This window comes from Salmo salar, chromosome ssa06 (genome assembly GCF_905237065.1).
Source record: "Salmo salar chromosome ssa06, Ssal_v3.1, whole genome shotgun sequence".
NCBI classification, from domain to species: Eukaryota; Metazoa; Chordata; class Actinopteri; order Salmoniformes; family Salmonidae; genus Salmo; species Salmo salar.
In genome coordinates this window covers 47058374-47083732 of record NC_059447.1, presented here as the reverse complement: position 1 = coordinate 47083732, position 25359 = coordinate 47058374, and the positions used below count along the sequence as shown (strand labels likewise).

Here is a 25359-nt window from a genome sequence, read left to right as displayed (position 1 = left end):
ATCCCCCTCCTCTCTTCTCTCAGCTTCATCCATCTCACCTCAATTCCCACGCTCCCCCTTTCCTTTTACCCTCCCTCCAGCTCTCTTACCTGCTGATAAATGCATTCCTTATCTACCTCTATCCCTTTAATTCCTTCCCGCCATCCCTGATTATTTCCGGATGGGGCCAGTTTATTCCTCAGCATGCAGTACAAAGTTGCTGTTAGTGAAACACCATAGCTATGAGAGAAATTACATGCATAATGCATATCATGGTACTTGTAGGCTGTTCCCTATAGATGTTCATAGATGAATTTTAACCTGAGGTATTTTGTACCGAAAGTGTTGAGAGAAAAAGAGCTAGCGTAAATATATTTATTGGTGTATGTATGCTTGTTAAATGCACTTATAATGATGATACATTAAAATAATGTTGTTGTATTCTCTCAGTGTCTCTCGATCTCTCTCCCTGGCACACACACACACACAGACACACACAGACACACACACACACACACACACACACACACACACACACACACACACACACACACACACACACACACACACACACACACACACACACACACACACACACACACACACACACACACAGAGAGACAGACATACAGATCAAAGCTTCAAAGACCGTCCTGTTTCCCTCAAAGCAGTTAATGTAGGTTGCTTGGAAACTACCCAGAATTCTCACCATAATTGTTTGTTACTTCAAACCAAAAAAAAGAAAGGCATGGTACAAGAACAACGTTGACCCAGTCGACTAATGTGTTGCACCTCACTGCCGTGGCAGACTTACTTATGCAGTGTTGAGACAGAGAGAGGAAGAGAGGGAGAGTGTTTCTTGTTACAGATGGTGGGTGAAGTGATGGCGTGGCCAGCAGAGAGATGAGGGTAGAGCTCTTTGATGGCAGAGTCACTGTGGGTTGCGCTGCTGGTTCAGTTACTCACTGGCTACCAATGAATATTTAATTTCAATCGAGATGAGAGAGAGAGCTGGATGGAGAGCGGGATGGAGAGCGGGAGAACTGGATGGAGAGCTGGAGAGCGGGATGGAGAGCTGGATGGAGAGCGGGATGGAGAGCGGGATGGAGAGCTGGATGGAGAGCGGGATGGAGAGCTGGATGGAGAGCTGGAGAGCGGGATGGAGAGCTGGAGAGCGGGATGGAGAGCGGGATGGAGAGCTGGAGAGCGGGATGGAGAGCTGGAGAGCGGGATGGAGAGCGGGATGGAGAGCTGGAGAGCGGAATGTGGAGAGAGGGATGGAGAGCTGGAGAGAGTGTGAGAGGAGAGGGAGAGCTGGAGAGAGTGAGAGGAGAGGGAGAAATTAAGAGAACGTAAGAAAAAAAGAGATGGAGTGAGGGGAAATATCATGCATGGGAAATGAACAGCAAGAGGGGACACGTGGAATACCAAAACATAGTGCTGCTAACGTGTTAATGTGTCATGATAAGACTGATCCAGAGATTCCACACACATAGCCACACACACGCACACAGTTAAATAATCCCTGTGTAATCCTGCATCCCGGCATTCCAAAAGGACTGTCATCCTTATCCTACCCTCATAATGCCTTTTTTCTTTAACTCCCTAACTCTTTTTCTCCATCAATCCATCCCCTCTCCCTCTTTCTGTTCCGAGGCAACAGCTTGTGGGATAGCACAGTGCTAATCCTCCCTGTCTCCCACTGGGACAATCTGTCACTGGCTATAGAGGAAGAGAGAGAGAGTGTGTGTAAGTCAGTGTGTCAGACTGTGTGTGTTGGTGAGAGAGAGACTGGAGGAAGTAGAGGGAAAATAGGAGGGGGAGGCCCCCACATTAAAAAACACCTACAGTTTTTTATAGAATACTACAGTACTTACTATAGAATTATATATACTGAACAAAAATATAAATGCAACATGCAACAAATTCAAATATTTTATTGAGTTACAGTTCATATAAGAAAATCAGTCAATTGAAATAAATTCATTAGGCCGTCAAATGACTGGGCAGGAGTGCACCCACTGGGGATCCAGGCCCAGCCAATCAGAGTGAGTTTTTCCTCACAAAAGGGCTTTATTACAGACAGAAATACTCCTCAGGTCCTGGATAGGTGTGGTTACACGTGGTAGGCCGGTTGGACGTACTGCCAAATTCTCTAAAACGGCGACAGCTCTGGTGGACATTCCTGAGTCAACATGCCAACTGTAAAACTTGAGACATCTGTGGCATTGTGTTGTGTGACAAAACTGCACATTTTATAGTGGCCTATTATTGTCCCCAGCACAAGGTGCACCTGTGTAATGAGCATGCTGTTTAATCAGCTTCTTGATATGCCACCTGTCAGATGGATGGATTATCTTGGCAAAGGAGACATTTGCACTAATAGGGATATAACCAAATTTGAGAGAAATTTGTGCATATAGAAAATGTCTGGGATTTTTTATTTCAGCTCGTGAAACATGGGACCAACACTTTACATGTTGCGTTAATATATTTTTGTTCAGTGTAGTAAACTGTAGTATACTTTAAAATAATATATTAAAAATAATAGTATCCCTCGATGTGTAGTACTTACTATAGACTTTTGTAGTATACTAGAGAATACTATAATAAATACAGCAGTATTATCCAAAGAAAAAAACACTGTAGTAAATACTACAGTAATGTCTGCAAAAACACTACAGTGAATACTGTAATATTTATACCATAGTATACTATAGTATTTTTTCATGTGGGGGGATAGAGATGGAGAAAGGCAAGGGAGCAAATTAGAGAAAGCAGAGGCAGAATGAAGACCTGAATGGGAAAGAGAGAAAGAAAAACAATATTATTTTGGTCCAGCTGAATAGACAGACAGAGGGAGAAATGAGACTAAGGCAGAGAGAGCAACAAATAAAAAGGAAGACATGAGGGAAACGGATGACTCAGGGAGAGAGAGCGAGAGAGACTAGAGGGTTCTGGGAATCTAGGATGATTTAGAAGAGGAAAAGAGAGCTAAGATTTAAAACCACTCTAACTGCTTGCACCCAATAACAGTTCTGAGACGGAATACGGAGCAGTATGTCATTCGTTCTCTAGTCTAGGTGATAGGACGCACGTAGGTTCACTCACATCCATAGAAACTAAAATTTCAGGGTCAGTGCTGTGCTCACACACAACCTGCACTTTATATTTACATTTCAGTCATTTAGCAGATGCTCTTATCCAGAGGGACTTACATGAGCAATTAGGGTTAAGTGCCTTGCTATATAGAACTATTATTATTTTTAAATTCACCTTTATTTAACCAGGTAGGCAAGTTGAGAACAAGTTCTCATTTACAATTGCGACCTGGCCAAGATAAAGCAAAGCAGTTTGACACATACAACAACACAGAGTTACACATGGAGTAAAACAAACATACAGTCAATAATACAGTAGAAAAATAAGTCTATATACACTGTGAGCAAATGAGGTGAAATAAGGGAAGTAAAGGCAAAAAAGGCCAAGGTGGCAAAGTAAATATAATATAGCAAGTAAAACACTGTAATGGTAGATTTGTAGTGGAAGAAAGTGCAAAGTAGAAATAGAAATAATGGGGTGCAAAGGAGAAAAATAAATAAATAAATACAGTAGGGGAAGCGGTAGTTGTATGGGCTAAATTATAGATGGGCTATGTAGAGGTGCAGTGATCTGTGAGCTGTTCTGACAGCTGGTGCTTAAAGCTAGTGAGGGAGATAAGTGTTTCCAATTTCAGAGATTTTTGTAGTTCGTTCCAGTCATTGGCAGCAGAGAACTGGAAGGAGAGACGGCCAAAGGAGGAATTGGCTTGGGAGTGACCAGAGAGATATACCTGCTGGAGCGCGTGCTACATGTGGGTGCTGCTATGGTGACCAGTGAGCGGAGATAAGGGGGGACTTTACCTAGCAGGGTCTTGTAGATGACCTGGAGCCAGTGGGTTTGGCGACGAGTATGAAGCAAGGGCCAGTCAACGAGAGCGTACAGGTCGCAGTGGTGGGTAGTATATGGGGCTTTGGTGACAAAACGGATGGCACTGTGATAGACTGCATCCAGTTGATTGAGTAGGGTATTGGAGGCTATTTTGTAAATGACATCGCCGAAGTCGAGGATCGGTAGGATGGTCAGTTTTACGAGGGTATGTTTGGCAGCATGAGTGAAGGATGCTTTGTTGCGAAATAGGAAGCCAATTCTAGATTTAACTTTGGATTGGAGATGTTTGATGTGAGTCTGGAAGGAGAGCTTACAGTCTAACCAGACACCTAGGTATTTGTAGTTGTCCACGTATTCTAAGTCAGAGCCGTCCAGGGTAGTGATGCTGGACGGGCGGGCAGGTGCAGGCAGCGATCGGTTGAAGAGCATGCATTTAGTTTTACTTGTATTTAAGAGCAATTGGAGGCCACGGAGGCCACTATATACTTCAGAACTTGGCCTATAGATAAGAAGGACCACCAAGGTCCTAGCAGTAAATTGCCTTCTCTAATATGAAACTATTACATCAAAGGGCAGATTGCTCTGTTAGTTGTCGCGTTTTAAAGGGCGGGTTGCCCTCGGTTATAGTGTTAGCATGGTGGCTAATTAAAAGGGAACTCTGTAGGGTTGTGGTTTTTCCTAGACCTCCAGCAGCCTCCCTTTTCCCCCTAGTCCACAACAGGGGTGTGTATTCAATAGCGCATAGCATAGCCAAATGTTTTGCAACGGAAAAACCAAAACAAGTGTTTCTTACTGGACAAATTCAGGTAGGTCCCTCCTCATTTCATCCCGTTTGCTTCATAGTGAATAGACACTAGGGACATCCTGTATAAATAAATCCCCGGTCCACGTACTTTCAACAAACAACACCCACAATCGGAAGATTTGAAAAAACTAAAACATTTTTATCACTTTCAGAAATAATTTCATGTGCAATGAATTTATGAATTTACGCAAACACACAGTGTTGAAGTGAAAACAACAATACAATGCATCCGTGTTATGGTACCTGGTTGCATCCACGGTTGACAACATAAAGGTTTCTATGTGGCATTGAGACTGTATGCCTAGTTGATATTCATTGAAATGCAATGCCTAGGGAGTCAGAATAGCTCATGTAATATCATCAGTTGTGATACAAATTCAGAACAACAACGACACCTATCCATGACTATCTTATAACATTGGCGTGACAGAAAATGACTATTATTTCAACAATAAGCTCTTTCATAAAAAGCCCATGATGATCATTTACAAAATCAGATTCCATCTTCACATTCAAATTCAAGTATTTAATGTACATTGAGGATATAAAAGTCCCTGTGATATCTTATCAGTTATAGGAGGAGTAGAGACACAGACAAGGGTGACGTATGGAACTCATGTCTGAAAGGTGAAGACTAAAGGTATACTACTATAGAAGGAGATAAAAAATTATCTATAGAGAGGATTGGAGAAACAGAGACAGTGTGAATTGAGAGCAATAAGAGAGACTGAGAGAGTGTGTGTTTCTGTGTGTAAGGATGTTTTTCAGCAGATGGCATGGCAGCCCACCGAGACGAGTGTGCCAACGTACAGGCGGAGTGGAGGAAAGACACAGAGCTGGATGCATTTTTTTCAAAGGTGAGCATGAGAAGATGTTGATGAGAACACACACACACCGCCTCGAGTTAAAGAAGTAGAGCAGAAAGTAATAGGGAAAGAGAGTGCAAGTGTTTCAGTCCCACTGAATTCCATCAGTAGGATAGTAGGAGACAGCAGACTCCTTCATGCAGTGAACTCACTGCTCTGTAGAAATGATCACATTCGTATACAGATAAAACTTGGTCATTTTCATACTGTTTGGGCACACACAAGGCAAGAGTGTGACATGCTGATATTGAATACAATATATCAAGAATGACTTAGCCTAATCAATCAATGATGTATGGGACATCACAGATGCGCGTGTGCGCGCGCGCACACACACACACACACACACACACACACACACACACACACACACACACACACACACACACACACACACACACACACACACACACACACACACACACACACACACACACACACACACACGATCAGTAAATAACAAAGACAAATAGTGCAAAGCTCAGAGATGGGTGAATCATCCAGGATGTGTATATAAATATATAAACACGCTCATTAGGTAGAGACAGACTGGATGGGAGGGGTGTGTGTGTTTGTGTGTTTGTGTGTGTGTGCTAAGCACACTTCCACACACACACAGCCAGGCTGCCTCCAAAGAACATGTAGAGCAAGTTCTTGACCTCGTGTGTCACCTCGAAGCCAAAGCCCTCACCAATCACCACGTGCCACGAGCTGCCAAACTTTTTATCCATCGACTCTTTGATCATCTTCGCCGCATTCTGAAACGGAAAGAGAGAGAGGTTAGAGAAGATACAGAAACCAAACCAAATCCCTGGCTCCTTTCCGTAAGCCCTTGTCAACACTGCCTTGTGGATTTGAGAGTAAAGGATAGAAGTCAGCAATATGGCTGAAACTGAACACTTATCCATAACAAGCATAGATAGGGATGAGGGATCCATTTGGAATTGGGCCTATGAGAGAGGAGAGGAAGTGATGGAGGGGGTAAAATACAGAGTGGAGGAGAGAGAGAAAGAAGGAGAGAGAGACAGAGGAAGAGAGAAACAACCAGTGTTCTAGTCCAGATGGACACACAGGTTTGCTGGAATGAGTGGTGAGGCAGGCTGACACAATGCCAGACTGGCTGAGTGGGTGGATTACATACAGGCCTGGTTTTAAAAAGTGACTGGGTCAGGTGAATGGGTGGATTAAAGCAATAGTGAGTGTGCTGTAATAATCAAGCTGCACTTCGCACAGTGTACAGACAGACAGACAGACAGACAGACAGACAGACAGACCTCATTATTGGTGGCAAACTTCTCACAGGCTGTGACACACAGTTCCATCGTTTCCACTCTCATCTCCTCTGGCATGTCTGTGTGCTGTGAAGAAATCAGAACAATTCATTACAACACTCACCATTTACTCCACGAAACCGACGGTCACATAGCCTCTACTTGTGAACCACATATGTGTCACAGCAGCGAAACGATCTGTCTCACCCTGATGAGTGGGAAGCTGTGGAGCCTCTTGTAATCGGCCTCCTCCTTCTTGCTCTCTGTTGTCTCTGCCATTCCCTTCTCCTTCTGGAGAGAAAACACACTCACATTTGTATGGAAGCATATTTATTTGGCACGTTAAAATGTTACCTATATGTTGCCACAATGTTTGTCAAGTGCTACAGTAGGTATGAGCAAAGGAGGCTGAACTAAAGAGACCCTCCTAGTCCTGCTCACTTCGTATTTGTTTACTTCTACCCATGACAACACAAGCAATGAATGTAGTGACTACAGGGTTGGTCACTATGGCCAGGAAAGTGACATGCATGAATGACATTGTCATGCATATTTAGGCAATTATCAAAAATGGGTGAAAGGTATCCAGAGATGACTAGCTAACGTTAGCTAGCTAGTAACGTTAGTCTTTATACGTGTAACGTTAGGTATGACTTTGACAGGTAGCTACCTAACTAGACATCTTACTAAAGAATCTGCCTACAGTAACGTTAGCTAGTTACTGTAGCTAGTTATCTTGTGGCTTGTGTAGGTTGTTATCTTGCCTTCTCACTAACGTTCTCTTAGTTGCAATGCAACCAACGCTGCAAGTTAATGAAAGAGTTGCAAACATTGCACGCCGTTATGAGACTTTCTTCTTTGAATTCTACTTGATTATGGATAGCAAGTTAACTAAATAGCTAGCTACTTACCTCTGGCTAGTTTATCACGACAAGCTAGGTCCATTTATTGTTGATATGGAAACATGTCGGCCATAGCAACCGCTTCTTTCGTACCAGACTCTCCTTCTTCTTCTTGTGCGTTTCTGGCAGACTAGACTCTGTCTTGCGTATTGCTACCTTTCTCAGGTCGGAGTGCGAATTACACATTTAAATATTGAATAGCCTCACACCCAGAGCAGGCCGATGGAATAGAGAAACGACAACAGCTTCCTTGATATTTCGCTCTGCCTCTCATTTAAACCCAACTCACATAAAAATAGTGATCCTAACCTCAGCATACCGCCTGCAACAGGACTTGCTTCACAGTCTCTACCTCCCCACAACTCACATTTCCCATCTGTGTGTTTACCCACTAACAATGGCCCAACCTCAGCCTTGTCAACAGAACCCCATCCTGTAATATTCATATGTGAATACATATGAATACATACATACTCCTTTCATTCCCCATGTATACCTACTGACCCTACTCACAGAATTCTGGATAGAGAAAATATGCCTTCCCTGCTGCTCTCTATCCCACTCACGTTGCCACTCCTGGGTCAACCCCTCTGCTATGGTGATCCTACATTCCACTCCCCCTAACAGGACCACCACATCTACATCCTCCTTCAGAGCTAGCTGCCTTTGCTACCTTATTTGCAGCAAGGCTCAGTGCAACATGGCAGTGTTGCCATTGTTTATTAAAGTTTTTCTTTGTAATGTAAAAAAAAAGACGTCTTCAACCCCCATATCACACACTCACAAACTGTAAATATATGTGTGTATGTTGTACTATCAATTGGTGAGAGAGAGCCTGAAATATTACATTCAATTGTACATATCCACTGTATACATGAATCACAGCAATGTTGGTTCCTGTTTCAATCACATCTTTGGTCATGTTCTCGTGGGTCAAACAAAAACACCCAGATGATTGGTTGACCCACAATGCAGGTGATAGCTGCAGGATGAAGTTGGTGAAGATCATCTGAAGAAATTTGCAGTCGATTGCAGTCATGTTCTTTGATCACATGCTTTTTGTAAATTTCATGCCGTTGTGGAGTAGGCTCAAGTCTGACAATTTCTTTGCACATAATGCAACACTCTTTGTAAGGCTTGACAAAAGGGATCTGCATGAACGTACGCACTCTTTTCACGACACTTCAAGACAGCTATGACTAAAAGTGATTTTCGTAGCAGGTCAGGAGAAGATTTTTGCTAACCCTAACCCTTTTCCTAACCTTAACCTAATTATCCTACTCTGTTAAATAAGTTATCCTAACCTGCTATGAAAAAGGCACTTCCGGTCGTAGCTGTATTGAAATGGCTTGGAAAGAGTGGTTGTGTTTGAGCAGACCACACTTGTCAAGTCGGTGACCATCGTTGCATTATGAGGTTATAATAGTTGTCCGACTTGCACCTACATGTCGATTGCATGAACTTTACAAAAATCACTTTGTCAACAGCAACTTCATCCTGCAGCCTTCACCTGCATTGTGGGAGGCTCTATTGTCAACCAATCATTAGGGTGTTTTGTTTGACCTACACGAACATGACCAAAGATGTGACTGAAACAGAAACCAACTTTGCCACAATTCATGTATGCAGTGGATTATGTACAAATGAATGTGATATTTGGGTCTCTGTCACCAATTGATTGTACAGTACAATGTATACATACACCCTGGGATGCTGGCATTCTAGGCAGAGTTGCAATACAAATAAAAGATTAAGATGGGCAAAATAACACAGACACTGGACAGAGGAACTGCCTAGAAGGCCAGCATCCCGGAGTCGCCTCCTCACTGTTGACATTGAGACTGGTGTTTTCCGGGTACTATTTAATGAAGCTGCCAGTTGAGGACTTGTGAGGCGTCTGTTTCTCAAACTAGACACTCTAATGTACTTGTCCTCTTGCTCAGTTGTTCACTGGGGCCTCCCACTCCTCTTTCTATCCTGGTTAGGGCCAGTTTGCGCTGTTCTGTGAAGGGAGTAGTACACAGCGTTGTACGAGATCTTCAGTTTCTTGGCAATTTCTCTCATGGAATATCCTTCATTTCTCAGAACAAGAATAGACTGACGAGTTTCAGAAGAAAGTAATTTGTTTCTGGCCATTTTGAGCCTGTAATCGAACCCACAAATACTGATGCTCCAGATACTAGTCTAAAGAAGGCCAGTTTTATTGCTTATTTAATCAGAACAACAGTTTTCAGCTGTGCTAACATAATTGCAAAAGGGTTTTCTAATGATCAATTAGCCTTTTAAAATTATAAACTTGGATTAGCTAACACAACGTGCCATTGGAACACAGGAGTGAGGGTTGCTGATAACGGGCAAAAGTAGATATTTCATAAAAAATCTGCCGTTTCCAGCTACAATACTCATTTACAAAATTAACAATGTCTACACTTCATTTCTGATCAATTTGACATTATTTTAATGGACCAAAAATGTACTTTTCTTTCAAAAACAAGGACATTTCTAAGTGACCCCAAACTTATGAACGGTAGTGTATATATTTTCAGTTTGTGATATGGGGGTTGGAGAAATGGTTATTATAAACAACGGCACATTAACTTGTTGCACTGAGCTTTGCTGTTGGAAAACCACATCAGTATCCGACTATCAGCTGTCGCAGATGAACCTCCCCCAAGTTCACTCCTCGACTTTCGTCTACAGTCGGTTGCTTTCACCTTACCAATCAAACTGGCCCAGTGTTTCTCTTTCATTCCATAGAGGAACGAGCACATGAGGGTATGTCTTCCGGAAATCAAAAGTGATTGAATCCATGAAATCCGTAACTAAATGTATTCGCTGTAGTCTCTAGCCAACATTGAAAACACTAGTTAATGTCCAAAATGTTTTATTGGTCTTGTACAGTCCTACTGTAACAGGGTGGATGTGCCTCTCTTCTATGGCAGCCAAATGTCTGAGGGGGCACGAGAATGTGAGTATGGCTGAGGGATGGTCCAGAGTTTTTCTTTCTTCCAACACCTGAAACAGCTTTTCCTGCAATCTAGAGCAATAATCATAATTTATTTTATTTATTAGGATCCCCATTAGGGAAAGGGAAAGGGGGATACCTAGTCAGTTGTACAGCTGAATGTGTTCAACTGAAATGTGTCTTCCGCATTTAATTAACCCAACTCCTCTGAATCAGAGAGCCTTAATCGACATCCACGTCATTAACCGACGCCAATGGCGACTGGTCACAGTGAGAAGCTTCCTCTTGAGCGGACAGCTTGATGAAAAACAGTCAATGTTCAGGTCTCCAAGAAAATAGACCTCTCTGTTTACATCACATACACTATCAGGCATTTCACACATATTATTTAGCACTTGTCAAGAGAAAAAAAAGCAAGAGAAAAAATATACATTCACTAATCCATTAATCAGTTGATGTGTGTAAGTGTGTGTGTGTGTGTGTGTGTTCTGCGGGGTTGAAGCTACGAACCCATAGGCTTGGCTTGCTCATCCCTTCCAGGCTTTTGGAGGGAGGGTTGACAATGAGGGCTATACTCAGCCTTGTCGCAGGGTACTAACTTGGTGGTCTGTTGATATCCCTCTAGTGGGGTGGGGTTATATCCTGCCTGGTTGGCCCTGTCCGGGGGTATCGTCAGACGGGGCCACAGTGTCCACCGAACCAACAACTGTCACAGTCTCCAGTATCTATGCTGCAATAGTCTACGTGCTGGGGGGCTAGGGTCAGTCTGTTATATCTAATGTGTTTATCCTGTCTTATTTGGTGTCCTATGTGAATTTAAGTATGCTCAAGCTTCAACTGTTTTGCCTGCGGCTAGGGACCCTGACATGTTCACCGGATGTGCTACCTTGTCCCGGACCTGCTGTTTTTGACTCTCTCTACCACACCTGCTGTCTGAATGCTCGGCTATGAAAAGCCAACTGACATTTACTCCTGAGGTACTGACCTGTTACACCCTCTACAACCACTGATTATTATTTGACCCTGCTGGTCATCTATGAACATTTGAACATCTTGAAGAATAATCTGGCCTTAAATGGCCATGTACTCCTATAATCTCTACCCGGCACAGCCAGAAGAGGACTGGCAACCCCTCAGAGCCTGGTTCCTCTAGGTTTCTTCCTAGGTTCCTGCCTTTTTAGGGAGCTTTTCCCAGGCACCGTGCTTCTACATCTGCATTGCTTGCTGTTTGGGATTTTAGGCTGGATTTCTGTATGACACTTTGTGACATCTGCTGATGTAAAAAGGTCTTTATAAATACATTTAATTGATTGATTGATAGCGGATGTAAGCAATGTCCCCACATGCTCTGGCAGCTTTCATGTCTGGGATCAGTTCATTCCTCTTCTGGCACACAGCTTCAGGATAGTCCTTATTGGTGAAGATGTATGTTCCTCTCAAGTTCTTGGCACTTACATAACAGATACCTTGTCCTTGAACCTCAGGAACTTGACCACTATTGGCATGGGCCTGTCACCTGGGCATGTGGTGGGTTTTCCAATCCTGTGGGCGCACTCCACCTCAACCTTCCTGTTCTCCATCTTCAGTTTTTCCGAGATCATTTTTCCTCACTTTATCCTCAGACTCCATCCAGGTTTCATGTGGAGATTCTGAAATTCCATCCACAACCATGTTGTTCCGCCTTGATTGTCCCCCGAGATAAGATTTCTCTGTCATTGTTATCATGGATTCACATACAGAACTGATGTCCTCTCTCAATGACTTTGCTGTCATCTTGCCGTTCTCCTGTTTAACTTAAGGATTTTTGTACCATCATCTTTGAAATGCAAGAGAAAGTATGTGTTTAGACTGATCAAATGAACCTTTGCATTTCTGTTCAAAGTTTTGCATCAACTGCCCAAATGTTCCTGATTGGTTTATTAATACATTTTCAAGTTCACAACTGTGCACTCTCCTCAAACAATAGCATGGTATTATTTCACTGTAATAGCTACTGTAAATTGGACAGAGCAGTTAGATTAACAAGAATTTAAGCTTTCTGGCAATATCCGACATGTACAGTTGAAGTCGTAAGTTTACATACACTTAGGTTGGAGTCCTTAAAACTTGTTTTTCAACCACTCCACAAATGTCTTGTTAACAAACTGTAGTTTCGGCAAGTCGGTTAGGACATCTACTTTGTGCATGACACAAGTCATTTTTCAAACAATTGTTTACAAACAGATTATTTCACTTATAATTCACTGTATCACAATTCCATTGGGTCAGAAGTTTACATACACTAAGTTGACTGTTCCTTTAAACAGCTTGTAAAATTCCAGATAATGATGTCATGGCTTTAGAAGCTTCTGATAGGCTAATTGACATCATTTGAGTCAATTGGAGGTGTACCTGTGGATGCATTTCAAGGCCTACCTTCAAACTCAGTGTCTCCTTGTGTAACGAGTGTTGTGTGTGGAGGACCAAGACGCAACAGGGAAGTGTATACTCATCTTCTCTTTTTAATATATAAGGAGAAACAAAATAAACACGTATACAATTAACAGAAACGACACTAACAGTTCTGTCAGGTGACAAACACAAAACAGAATACAACTACCCACAATATAAACACATACCTAATTATAGGACCTTCAATCAGAGGCAACGATTGACAGCTGCTTCCAACTGAAGGCCCCAACACCAATTAACTAAACATAGAAATACAAATGACTAGACAGAACATAGAAATAAACTAACATAGAACAATAACCAAAACCCTGGACTAATAAATCAAATACACCTCTCTACATGGACACACACACAACCACCCTGAACCACATAAAACAAATACCCCTACCACGTCCTGACCAAACTAAACACTTACAAATAACACCTTTACAGGTCAGAACGTGACAGTACCCCCCCAAAGGTGCAAACCCCAGATGCACCTAACAAAAAGAAAATACAAAAATAAACCCCCCCCCAAAAAATTCCCAGGTTATATGGGAGGGAAGGGAGGGTGGCCACCATCACCGATGATGCCTCTGCAACGCTCCCCCCTTCCCGCATACTAGTCCCTACGGAGGTGGCTCTGAAGCGGGACGTATCCCTCGCTCCGCCACTTGGACTAGGCCCACGTACCTCAGGGCTAGTGCTAGGGGCAAGAGTAGGATGAGTTGAGCTGGGCTGCCGCACTGGGAGCCTGGTGCTGGCTTCGGGGGAGTCAGACTAGGGACACACACCTGTAGGCTTGTGCGGGGAGCAGGGATAGGTCGAGCTGGACTAGGCTGCCGCTCGGGAAGCCTGGTGCGCGGTGCTGGCTTCGGAGGAGCCAGACTGGAGACACGCACCTGTGGGCTTCTACGAGGAGCAGGAGTAGGATACACCGGGCCTTGGGTAAGTACTGGAAGTCTCGAGCTCACCTCCTGCACAACCCGTCCTGGCTGGATGGCAGTAGTAGCCCTGTACGTTCGGGGTGCTGGTACAGGGCGGACTGGGCTATGCAGGGGCCTGATGGTCGCCGTGCGTAGAGGAGGTGTCCTGTAGCCTGGACTTCGGAGGCGTACCGGTGGCCAGACGTATTGGGCTGGCATCCTCCTTCCAGGCTGGATGCCCACTCTAGCACGGCCTTTGCTTGGGGCTGAGATCACACGCACCGGACTGTGCGTGCGCATGGGTGAGATCTTGCGTACCTCTTCGTACTTCGGCGCTCTCCACTCCATGTGCTCCCCATAATAAGCACGAGGTGTTGGCTTCAGGGGCATCCTTTGCCCAGCCACCCACCCCGTGTGCCACCCCCAAACAATGTCTTGGGGCTGCCTCTCAGGCTTCCTTGCTAGCCTCGTCCCAACGTACTTCTCCCGGTCCTCACCGTTCCTTCGCCATGGACCGTCTCCCGCCAGGATTTCCTCCCATGACCATGATTCCCTGTAGTCCTCCTGCTTCCTTGGCTGCTCCCTCTTCTGTTGCTTGGTCCAGTTGTGGTGGGTAGTTACATTTACATTTACATTTAAGTCATTTAGCAGACGCTCTTATCCAGAGCGACTTACAAATTGGTGCATTCACCTTATAATATCCAGTGGAACAACCACTTTACAATAGTGCATCTAAATCTTTTAAGGGGGGGTTAGAAGGATTACTTTATCCTATCCCAGGTATTCCTTAAAGAGGTGGGGTTTCAGGTGTCTCCGGAAGGTGGTGATTGACTCCGCTGTCCTGGCGTCGTGAGGGAGCTTGTTCCACCATTGGGGTGCCAGAGCAGTGAACAGTTTTGACTGGGCTGAGCGGGAACTGTGCTTCCTCAGAGGTAGGGAGGCGAGCAGGCCAGAGGTGGATGAACGCAGTGCCCTTGTTTGGATGTAGGGCCTGATCAGAGCCTGGAGGTACGGAGGTGCCGTTCCCCTCACAGCTCCGTAGGCAAGCACTATGGTCTTGTAGCGGATGCGAGCTTCGACTGGAAGCCAGTGGAGAGAGCGGAGGAGCGGGGTGACGTGAGAGAACTTGGGAAGGTTGAACACCAGACGGGCTGCGGCGTTCTGGATGAGTTGTAGGGGTTTAATGGCACAGGCAGGGAGCCCAGCCAACAACGAGTTGCAGTAATCCAGACGGGAGATGACAAGTGCCTGGATTAGGACCTGCGCCGCTTCCTGTGTGAGGCAGGGTCGTACTCTGCGAATGTTGTAGAGCATGAACCTACAGGATCGGGTCACCGCCTTGATGTTAGTGGAGAACGACAGGGTGTTGTCCAGGGTCACGCCGAGGCTCTTAGCACTCTGGGAGGAGGACACAAGGGAGTTGTCAACCGTGATGGCGAGATCATGGAACGGGCAGTCCTTCCCCGGGAGGAAGAGCAGCTCCGTCTTGCCGAGGTTCAGCTTGAGGTGGTGATCCGTCATCCACACTGATATGTCTGCCAGACATGCAGAGATGCGATTCGCCACCTGGTTGTCAGAAGGGGGGAAAGGAGAAGATTAATTGTGTGTCATCTGCATAGCAATGATATGAGAGACCATGTGAGGATATGACAGAGCCAAGTGACTTGGTGTATAGCGAGAATAGGAGTGGGCCTAGAACAGAGCCCTGGGGGACACCAGTGGTGAGAGCACGTGGTGCGGAGACAGATTCTCGCCACGCCACCTGGTAGGAGCGACCTGTCAGGTAGGACGCAATCCAAGCGTGGGCCGCGCCGGAGATGCCCAGCTCGGAGAGGGTGGAGAGGAGGATCTGATGGTTCACGGTATCAAAGGCAGCAGATAGGTCTAGAAGGATGAGAGCAGAGGAGAGAGAGTTAGCTTTAGCAGTGCGGAGAGCCTCCGTGACACAGAGAAGAGCAGTCTCAGTTGAATGCCCAGTCTTGAAACCTGACTGATTAGGATCAAGAAGGTCATTCTGAGAGAGATAGCAAGAGAGCTGGCCAAGGACGGCACGTTCAAGAGTTTTGGAGAGAAAGGAAAGAAGGGATACTGGTCTGTAGTTGTTGACATCGGAGGGATCGAGTGTAGGTTTTTTTCAGAAGGGGTGCAACTCTCGCTCTCTTGAAGACGGAAGGGACGTAGCCAGCGGTCAAGGATGAGTTGATGAGCGAGGTGAGGTAGGGGAGAAGGTCTCCGGAAATGGTCTGGAGAAGAGAGGAGGGGATAGGGTCAAGTGGGCAGGTTGTTGGGCGGCCGGCCGTCACAAGACGCGAGATTTCATCTGGAGAGAGAGGGGAGAAAGAGGTCAAAGCACAGGGTAGGGCAGTGTGAGCAGGACCAGCAGTGTCGTTTGACTTAGCAAACGAGGATCGGATGTCGTCAACCTTCTTTTCAAAATGGTTGATGAAGTCATCCGCAGAGAGGGAGGAGGGGGGGGAGGATAACGAGTGTCGTATGTGGAGGACCAAGACGCAACAGGGAAGTGTATACTCATCTTCTCTTTTTAATATATAAGAAGGAGAAACAAAATAAACACGTATACAATTAACAGAAATGACACTAACAGTTCTGTCAGGTGACAAACACAAAATAGAATTCAACTACCCACAATCCACAATATAAACACACCCCTAATTATAGGACCTTCAATCAGAGGCAACGATAGACAGCTGCCTCCAACTGAAGGCCCCAACACCAATTAACTAAACATAGAAATACAAATGACTAGACAGAACATAGAAATAAACTAACATAGAACAATAACCAAAACCCTGGACAAATGAATCAAATACCCCTCTCTACATGGACACATACACACAACCACCCTGAACCACATAAAACAAATACCCCCTGCCACGTCCTGACCAAACTAAACACTAACAAATAACACCTTTACAGGTCAGAACGTGACACCTTGCTTGACATCATGGGAAAATCTAAAGAAATCAGCCAAGACCTCAGAAAAGACTGGTTCAGTCAAGACCTCCACAATTTCCAAATGCCTGAAGGTACCACGTTCAGCTGTACAAGCAATAGTACGCAAGTTTAAACTCCATGGGACCACGCAGCCGTCATACCGCTCAGGAAGGAGACGCGTTCTGTCTCCTAGAGATGAACGTACTTTGGTGTGAAAAGTGTGAATCAATCCAAGAACAGCAAATAACCTTCTGAAGATGCTGGAGGAAACAGGTACAGAAGTATCTATATCCATAGTAAAATGAGTGCTATATCGACATAACCTGAAAGGCTGCTCAGCAAGGAAGAAGCCACTGCTCCAAAACAGCCATAAAAAAGCCAGACTACGGTTTGCAACTACCCATGGGGAAAAAGATCGTACTTTTTGGAGAAATGTCCTCTGGTCTGATGCAACAAAAATAGAACTGTTTGGCCATAATGACCATCCTTATGTTTGGAGGAAAATGGGGGAGGCTTGCAAGCCAAAGAACACAATCTCAACCGTGAAGCACAGGGGTGGTAGCATCATGTTGTGGGGGTGCTTTTCTGCAGGAGGGTCTGGTGCACTTCACAAAATAGATGGCTTCATGAGGCAGGAGAATTATGTGGATATATTGAAGAAACATCTCAAGACATCAGTCAGGAAGTTAAAGCTTGGTCGCAAATGGATCTTCCAAATGGACAATGAGCCCAAGCATACTTCCAAAGTTGTTGAAAAATGGCTTAAGGACAACAAAGTCAAGGTATTGGAGTGGCCATCACAAAGCCCTGACCTCAATCCTATAGAAAATTTGTGGGCAGAACTGAAAAAGCGTGTGCTAGCAAGGACGCCTACAAACCTGACTCAGTTACACCAGCTCTGTCAGGAGGAATGGGCCAAAATTCACCCAACTTATTGTGGGAAGCTTGTGGAAGGCTACCCAAAAAGTTTGACCCAAGTTAAACAATTTAAAAGCAATGGTACCAAATACTAATTGAGTGTATGTAAACTTCTGACCCCCTGGGAATGTGATGAATGAAGTAAAATCTGAAATAAATCATTCTCTCTACTATTATTCTGACATTTCAAATTCTTAAAATTAAGTGGTGATCCTAACTAACCTAAGACAGGGAATTTTACTAGGATTAAATGTCAGGAATTGTGAAAAACTGAGTTTAAATGTATTTGGCTAAGGTGTATGTAAACTTTCGACTTCAACTGTATATGTCCTGGCAAAATGTCTTGTTACTTACAACCTCATGCTAATCACATTAGCCTACGTTAGCTCAACCATCCCACGGGGGACCCACCGATCCTGTAAAGGTTAAACTCATCGAGCTGTCCCTAGGAGAACTGCAAACTGTTCTTCAGGTCCTGGACCTCTTTGGTCAGGTCGTCCATTCTTTTATTTGTTGACTCCACCAGTATTTGGACACAACACATGAAGCTATTTTTGTTTGTATAAAATAACCTTCTTTTAGGTTAAGCTGTTACTCCTCGCAGTTCCAGACAGGGCAGGTCGCAGGGAAGATTGGAAACAACAACAACAAAGAGCAGGGATCTAGACAGCCATAAGCCTGGGCTAAACCGCGCTCCTAGCCACAATGGCTAACTGCGTTGCGGGCTGCGTTCAAGCCCTCTAGAAAAGACAGTTAGCTTGATCGGCAACTAGCTAGCAACTAGGCCAGCTACTACACCAAGCAGCTCCTCAGACTTGGCCTTGGTCAGCAGGATAACTGGACAGATAGTAGCTGTCCCAGCAACTGATGCCAACCGCGTGGCGCGATCCAAACTCCAAAGGTAGCTAGCTAGTAACCAAACTTTTTCAATAGACTTAAAAAAATGTCCAAGACATCAAACTTTCCATTATGCTTAATTCTATGTAAAAAACTTATTTTTTGAGCATACCTTTTGAGGTGTCTGTATCCTCCTGACTGGTGGTTATTTATTTCAAGAAACTAAATATGCTTTCCCGCATCTCTGCCAAAATATTGGTAAAATATTGAAAGGAATGTAAGTCATATTCAGTAGATTTAGTGATTGCTTACTTTTCTAAAGTCTACTAACCTTGTTAGCAGGCATGCCAGCTAAGATAGTTAGACAAGCAAGCTACTCTAACTTGATTGATAGCCTAAAAATGTATTCTTGGTAGCTAGTTATGAGGTTGGGAGATTGGGAACCTATCTGGGCTAGCTAAAGCCATCTTCATAAAATTGCTAGGTGGCTGTCACGCCCTGACCTGAGAGAGACTTTTTATGTCTCTATTTAGGTTTGGTCAGGGTGTGATTTGGGTGGGCATTCTATGTCTGTATTTCTATGTTGGGGATTGCATTGTTTCGGCCGGGTATGGCTCCCAATCAGGAACAGCTGTACATCATTGTTGCTGATTGGGAGTCATACTTAAGCAGCATGTTTTTCCTTTAGGTTTTGTGGGTAGATCATTTCTGTTTAGTGTTTGCACCTGACAGAACTGTTTGGCTGTCGATTTCTTGTTTTTTTGTCTAACATGTTCTTTCTTGAATAAATTCATGATGAGCACTAACCACGCTGCGCCTTGGTCTACTCTCTCCAAAGACAGCCGTTACAGATCTACCCACCAAAAACGGACCAAGCAGCGTGGAGGGGAGCAGCACCAGGAGTGGAGGAAGCATCGTGGTCGGGAGGTGATGGCATCCTGGTCGCTGGAGGAATTGGAGGGAAGAATAGACTGGACTTAGGAACAGCTATTTGACCATTGCAACAACCTGCTGGGGAAGCAGGTGGAGGTGAAGAGGCAGCCCCAAAAAGTCTTTGGGGGGGCACACGGGGAGATTGGCGGAGTCAGGCGTTAGACCTGAGCCAACTCCCCGTGCTTACCGGAAGCGGCGTGGTACTGGTCAGGCACCGTGTTATGCGGTAGAGTGCACGGTGTCTCCAGTGCGTGCTCATAGCCCGGTGCGCTACATCCCAGCCCCCCGCAAGTGCCATGCTAGAGTGGGCATCAAGCCAGGACGGGTTGTGCAGGCCGTGCGCTCTAGACCTCCAGTGCGTCTTCAGGACCCGGTCTATCCTGTGCCTGCGCCCAGAACCAGGCCTCCTGCATGTCTTCCCAGCCTGGTGAGTCCTGCGCCCAGAGCCAGGCCTCCTGCATGTCTTCCCAGCCTGGTGAGTCCTGTGCCTGCGCCCAGAGCCAGGCCTCCTGCATGTCTCCCCAGCTGGAGGAATCCTGTGCCTACGCCCAGAGCCAGGCCTCCTGCATGTCTCCCCAGCTGGGGGAATCCTGTGCCTGCGCCCAGAACCAGGCCTCCTGCATGTCTTCCCAGACTGGTGAGTCCTGTGCCTGCGCCCAGAGCCAGGCCTCCTGCATGTCTCCCCAGCCTGGTGAGTCCTGCGCCTACGCCCAGAGCCAGGCCTCCTGCATGTCTCCCCAGCTGGGGGAATCCTGTGCCTGCGCCCAGAACCAGGCCTCCTGCATGTCTTCCCAGACTGGTGAGTCCTGTGCCTGCTCCCAGAACCAGGCCTCCTGCATGTCTTCCCAGCCTGGTGAGTCCTGTGCCTGCGTCCAGAGCCAGGCCTCCTGCATGTCTTTCCAGCCTGGTGAGTCCTGTGCCTGCGCCCAGAGCCAGGCCTCCTGCATGTCTTCCCAGCCTGGTGAGTCCTGTGCCTGCGCCCAGAGCCAGGCCTCCAGCATGTCTCCCAAGCCTGGTGAGTCCTGTGCCTGCGCCCAGAGCCAGGCCTCCTCCATGTCTCCCCAGCCTGGTGAATCCTGTGCCTGCGCCCAGAGCCAGTCCAGAGCCGCCAGAGCCGCCCGCCAGTCCGGAGCCGCCAGAGCCGCCCGCCTGTCCGGAGCCGCCAGAGTCGCCCGCCAGCCGGGCGCAGCCAGAGTCGCCCTCCAGTCCGGGGCCCGCTGCGAGGGTCCCCAGTCCGTGGTCGGTGGCAGGAGATCACGCTCTAGGGGAGCCAGTGAAGAGGGGTGAGCCAGTGGTGGAGCGGGGTCTGCGTCCCGCTGCAGAGCCTCCACCGCAGAGAAATGTCCACCCAGACCCTTCCCTTCAGGTTCAGGGGGGGTACCGTCACGCCCTGACCTGAGAGAGCCTTTTTATGTCTCTATTTAAGTTTGGTCAGGGTGTGATTTGGGTGGGCATTCTATGTCTGTATTTCTATGTTGGGGATTGCTTTGTTTCGGCCGGGTATTGGCTCCCAATCAGGAACAGCTGTACATCATTGTTGCTGATTGGGAGTCATACTTAGGCAGCATGTTTTTCCTTTGGGTTTTGTGGGTAGATAATTTCTGTTTAGTGTTTGCACCTGACAGAACTGTTTGGCTGTCGGTTTCTTGTTTTTTTTTGTCTTACGTGTTCTTTCTTGAATAAATTCATGATGAGCATTAACCACGCTGCGCCTTGGTCTACTCTCTCCAAAGACAGCCGTTACAGTGGCGAGTAGTATGACAGGTCTTCAGGATCTCTTGAGAACCTTGATGATCTCGAAATGGAGTCAGTCAGTGGTGAGCGCTCTGAGGTTGAGCCAGTTCAGGATGTATTGGGTCTACCTGCAGCAACAGGTGTGGTAGAGACTTCCAACGTTTGCCCTGAGAATCTTACCAGAGATTATTTTGGGCCGGTAGGAGTGAGACTTTTGGAATGAGTGGATTCCATTTCCTGCTTTTTGGCCAACCCATATGTTGTGTCATGCTGGGTAAAGGACAAACTGGAAATGGTTACATCTGTGAATGTTTCGAGAAGTAGAATTGTTTAGATTTTTTGTGTATCCGCCTCCCAGAGGAAGCGGCGCTTTGAGTCACACAGCTAGGGGTTCAACCTGTGGCCTGCTTTGGACTCCGGAGCAGGGTGCTGCTAAAAGAGGTGATCAGTGGGGTAGCCTTGAGTGTTGAGGTGGATCAAATGAAAAGGAATATTCGTAGTGTTTGTGACGCCTGCCATTTAGTGAGATTTAGACCCAGTGACAATGGTGAGACTAAGAATACCCTGTCTGTCTTGTTGAGCTATGACACAGAGTTTCTACCTGATAAGATTAGGTTATATTTGATATTCTGTGAGGGCCTATGTTCCGAACCCGTTATGGTGCTTTAGGTGCCAAGGATTCGGACATGTTGCAGCAGCGTGAAGATCCCACGATGTGAGAAATGGGCAGGAGAACATAGTCAGAGGGAGTATACAGTTGGGATAGAGAAAGCACTGCGTGTCAACTGTGGGGGTCCCCATGCAGATAGGGATCCGAAGTGCCCTGTGAGAGAGAAACAGACAGCGGCGAAAAATCTGATTTCAACTTTGGAGGGGACAATTACATGACATTTTCTCAAGAGCAATTCCTGAGGGGGACACCAATAGTAGTGCTGTAACACATAGCCTACATTGTAATATGGTAAACGTATATTGAGGAACCAAAGAAATAAGGTGTTTGCCGTACTCCTAACTACCGGTACCCAAAACTACACAACTAATCACAACAGCAATACCATTGCCTTTAACAAATCTTAGTTCAGTCACCAGTTTAAGTTGAGAGTGGGGGTATCCATGGCATTTTCCAATTATGTTCCTATTTTACAAGTAAAAAAAATTGAGAACCTTTCACAATGTTACCAAACAAAGACTCAACAAACTTACCTGAGACTCCCTGTCTCTGCCAGTATGTCCCTGCATATCTGTCCCCAACTCTGCTGTCTGTGTGCCATCTGTTGCCTGCTCTGCCTAATGACATCATTGTGAAACATTTCCTTTAGAATTTTTATCAACTAGTCTTTGAGATATTAGGCAAGTAGGGTTCTTACTTTGCGTTTTGGTGTACTGAAAAATACTCTGATGTCAGTCTTTTATTTTTCTGCCATTTTTCTACCTGGCTGGCTGGCTACACACACAGTGTGTAGGTTATTTACAGTAGGAGATGGGCTTCTATCATCTTATCTTGTATCATTCTATTTGGGCTTCGATCTAAAAGGTAGCTAGCAAATGTGAAACAGATTAAAATGACATGAGTTGAAAGCTGTATGAGTTCACCATTTACACAACATATGCTGCAACCTTTTGTAATTTTAATAGTTTATTTCATATTGGCTGGCTTCCAACAATAGCTGAATTTGCAAAGCTAGCGAGCACCAATTCCGTTTCAGTGGTGTTTGCTATAATCTTTGCTACCCGGGTTAAATAAAGGTGAAATAAAATAAATAAATACAAGTTCCCTTGCGACAATTTAGCTTTTGCAACGAGACCATTAAATATATTTAAGACAATGGTAGAAGAGAGTGTAGTTCTGTTCAGTTTGGACTTCAGTTTATCCTGTTATGGCTAGGTGGCAGTATTTTCACGGCCGGATAAAAAACGTACCCGATTTAATCTGATTATTACTCCTGCCCAGAAACTAGAATATGCATATAATTATTAGCTTTGGATAGAAAACACTCCAAAGTTTCTAAAACTGTTTGAATGGTGTCTGTGAGTATAACAGAACTCATTTGGCAGGCCAAAACCTGAGAAGATTCCATGCAGGAAGTGCCCTGTCTGACAATTTCTTGCCCTTCTTGATTATCTCTATCCAATACAGGGGATCTCTGCTGTTACGCGACACTTCCTACGGCTCCCATGGGCTCTCAGAAGGCGGCAAAAATCTGAATTGTGGCTTTGCAGGCTCTGGCTGAAAAACATTAGCGCGTTTGGATAGTGGCTGCTCACAGTACTGTGAGACTCAGGCTCGTGCACGAGTTGACTCCATGTTTTATCTTTGAACGAAAACCACCACTCCCGGTCGGAATATTATCGCTTTTTTACGAGAAAAATTGCATAAAAATTGATTTTAAACTTCGGTTGACATGCTTCGAAGTACGGTAATGGAATATTTAGAAATTATTTGTCACGAAATGCGCCGTGCGCGTGACCCTTCGTCACCCTTGGATAGTGTCTTGAACGCACGAACAAAACGCCGCTATTTGGATATAACAATGGATTATTTTGAACCAAACCAACATTTGTTATTGAAGTAGCAGTCCTGGGAGTGCATTCTGACGAAGAACACCAAAGGTAATCAGACTTTTCTAATAGTAAATCTGACTTTGGTGAGGGCTAAACTTGCTGGGTGTCTAAATAGCTAGCCCTGTGATGCCGGGCTATGTACTTAGAATATTGCAAAATGTGCTTTCACCGAAAAGCTATTTTAAAATCGGACACCTCGATTGCACAAAGGAGTTCTGTATCTATAATTCTTAAAATAATTGTTATGTTTTTTGTGAACGTTTATCGTGAGTAATTTAGTTAATTCACTGGAAGTGTTCGGTGGGAATGCTAGTTCTGAACGTCACATGCTAATGTAAAAAGCTGTTTTTTGATATAAATATGAACTTGATTGAACAAAACATGCATGTATTGTATAACATAATGTCCTAGGGTTGTCATCTGATGAAGATCATCAAAGGTTAGTGCTGCATTTAGCTGTGGTTTTGTTTTTTGTGACATTATATGCTAGCTTGAAAAATGGGTGTCTTACTATTTCTGGCTGGGTACTCTGCTGACATAATCTAATGTTTTGCTTTCGCTGTAAAGCCTTTTTGAAATCGGACAGTGTGGTTAGATAAAGGAGAGTCTTGTCTTTAAAATGCTGTAAAATAGTCATATGTTTGAAAAATGGAAGTTTTTGTATTTTTGAGGAATTTGTAATTCGCGCCACGCCTATCATTGAATATTGGAGCAGGTGTTCCGCTAGCGGAACGTCTAGATGTAAGAGGTTAACGCTAACCTTATCACAGGGACTTTGAAGCACTAACTTACATCATCTGCATGCTGATCTTGGAATAAATTGACGATAGCAAAGATTCCATCTTTGACGAGGCCACATAAATGGAATAGGTACTAGCTAGCTTAATAGTTAATATTTGCGCGCTAGCTCTGCTTATTCAGCTAATGTGTGTGCGCGATTGACTGGATTAACCTCACGTCAGTTACGTTCATTGAGTGCCTTTCAGACAGTGGATCAAACCATTGTGAGGCAAAGGGTGTGGGGGTCGCAATCTTTTGAAACTTAAAAGCGCGCTATTAAGTGTGTATAATCAGCACAATTGCTTTCATTGCGTATTATTAATATTATTTAAATTACATAGTTATGTTTCAGTGATATATTGGGGGGGACAAATCATATTTTTCCCAGGATAGGGGGGTCGTGTCCCCCTGTCCCCCCGGGATTTCCGCCCCTGGAAACAGGTTGAGATTGTTTGAGCTTGAGTGGGGCAGAAAGTTTCATATGCTGAGGCAGTGAAGAGAGTAGAGGATAGCCCAAGGGTGAGTGAGATGACTGGTAGCCCCTCAGTGAGTAGGCCTGAAGAGAG

General features: G+C 45.1%; 1 protein-coding gene across 1 annotated transcript; it reads right to left on the bottom strand.

Moving 5' to 3' along the window:
- Nucleotides 1–4832: 4832 nt before the first annotated feature.
- LOC106607436 (dynein axonemal light chain 4-like) lies at nt 4833–8061 on the bottom strand. The gene is made up of 4 exons (XM_014204374.2): nt 7763–8061; nt 7059–7142; nt 6855–6938; nt 4833–6338 (listed from the first exon to the last, which is right to left on the bottom strand). Exons 2-4 carry the CDS (start codon nt 7128–7130, stop codon nt 6174–6176), a joined length of 321 nt encoding a protein of 106 aa, XP_014059849.1. The 5' UTR covers nt 7131–7142; nt 7763–8061; the 3' UTR covers nt 4833–6173.
- Nucleotides 8062–25359: the final 17298 nt, after the last annotated feature.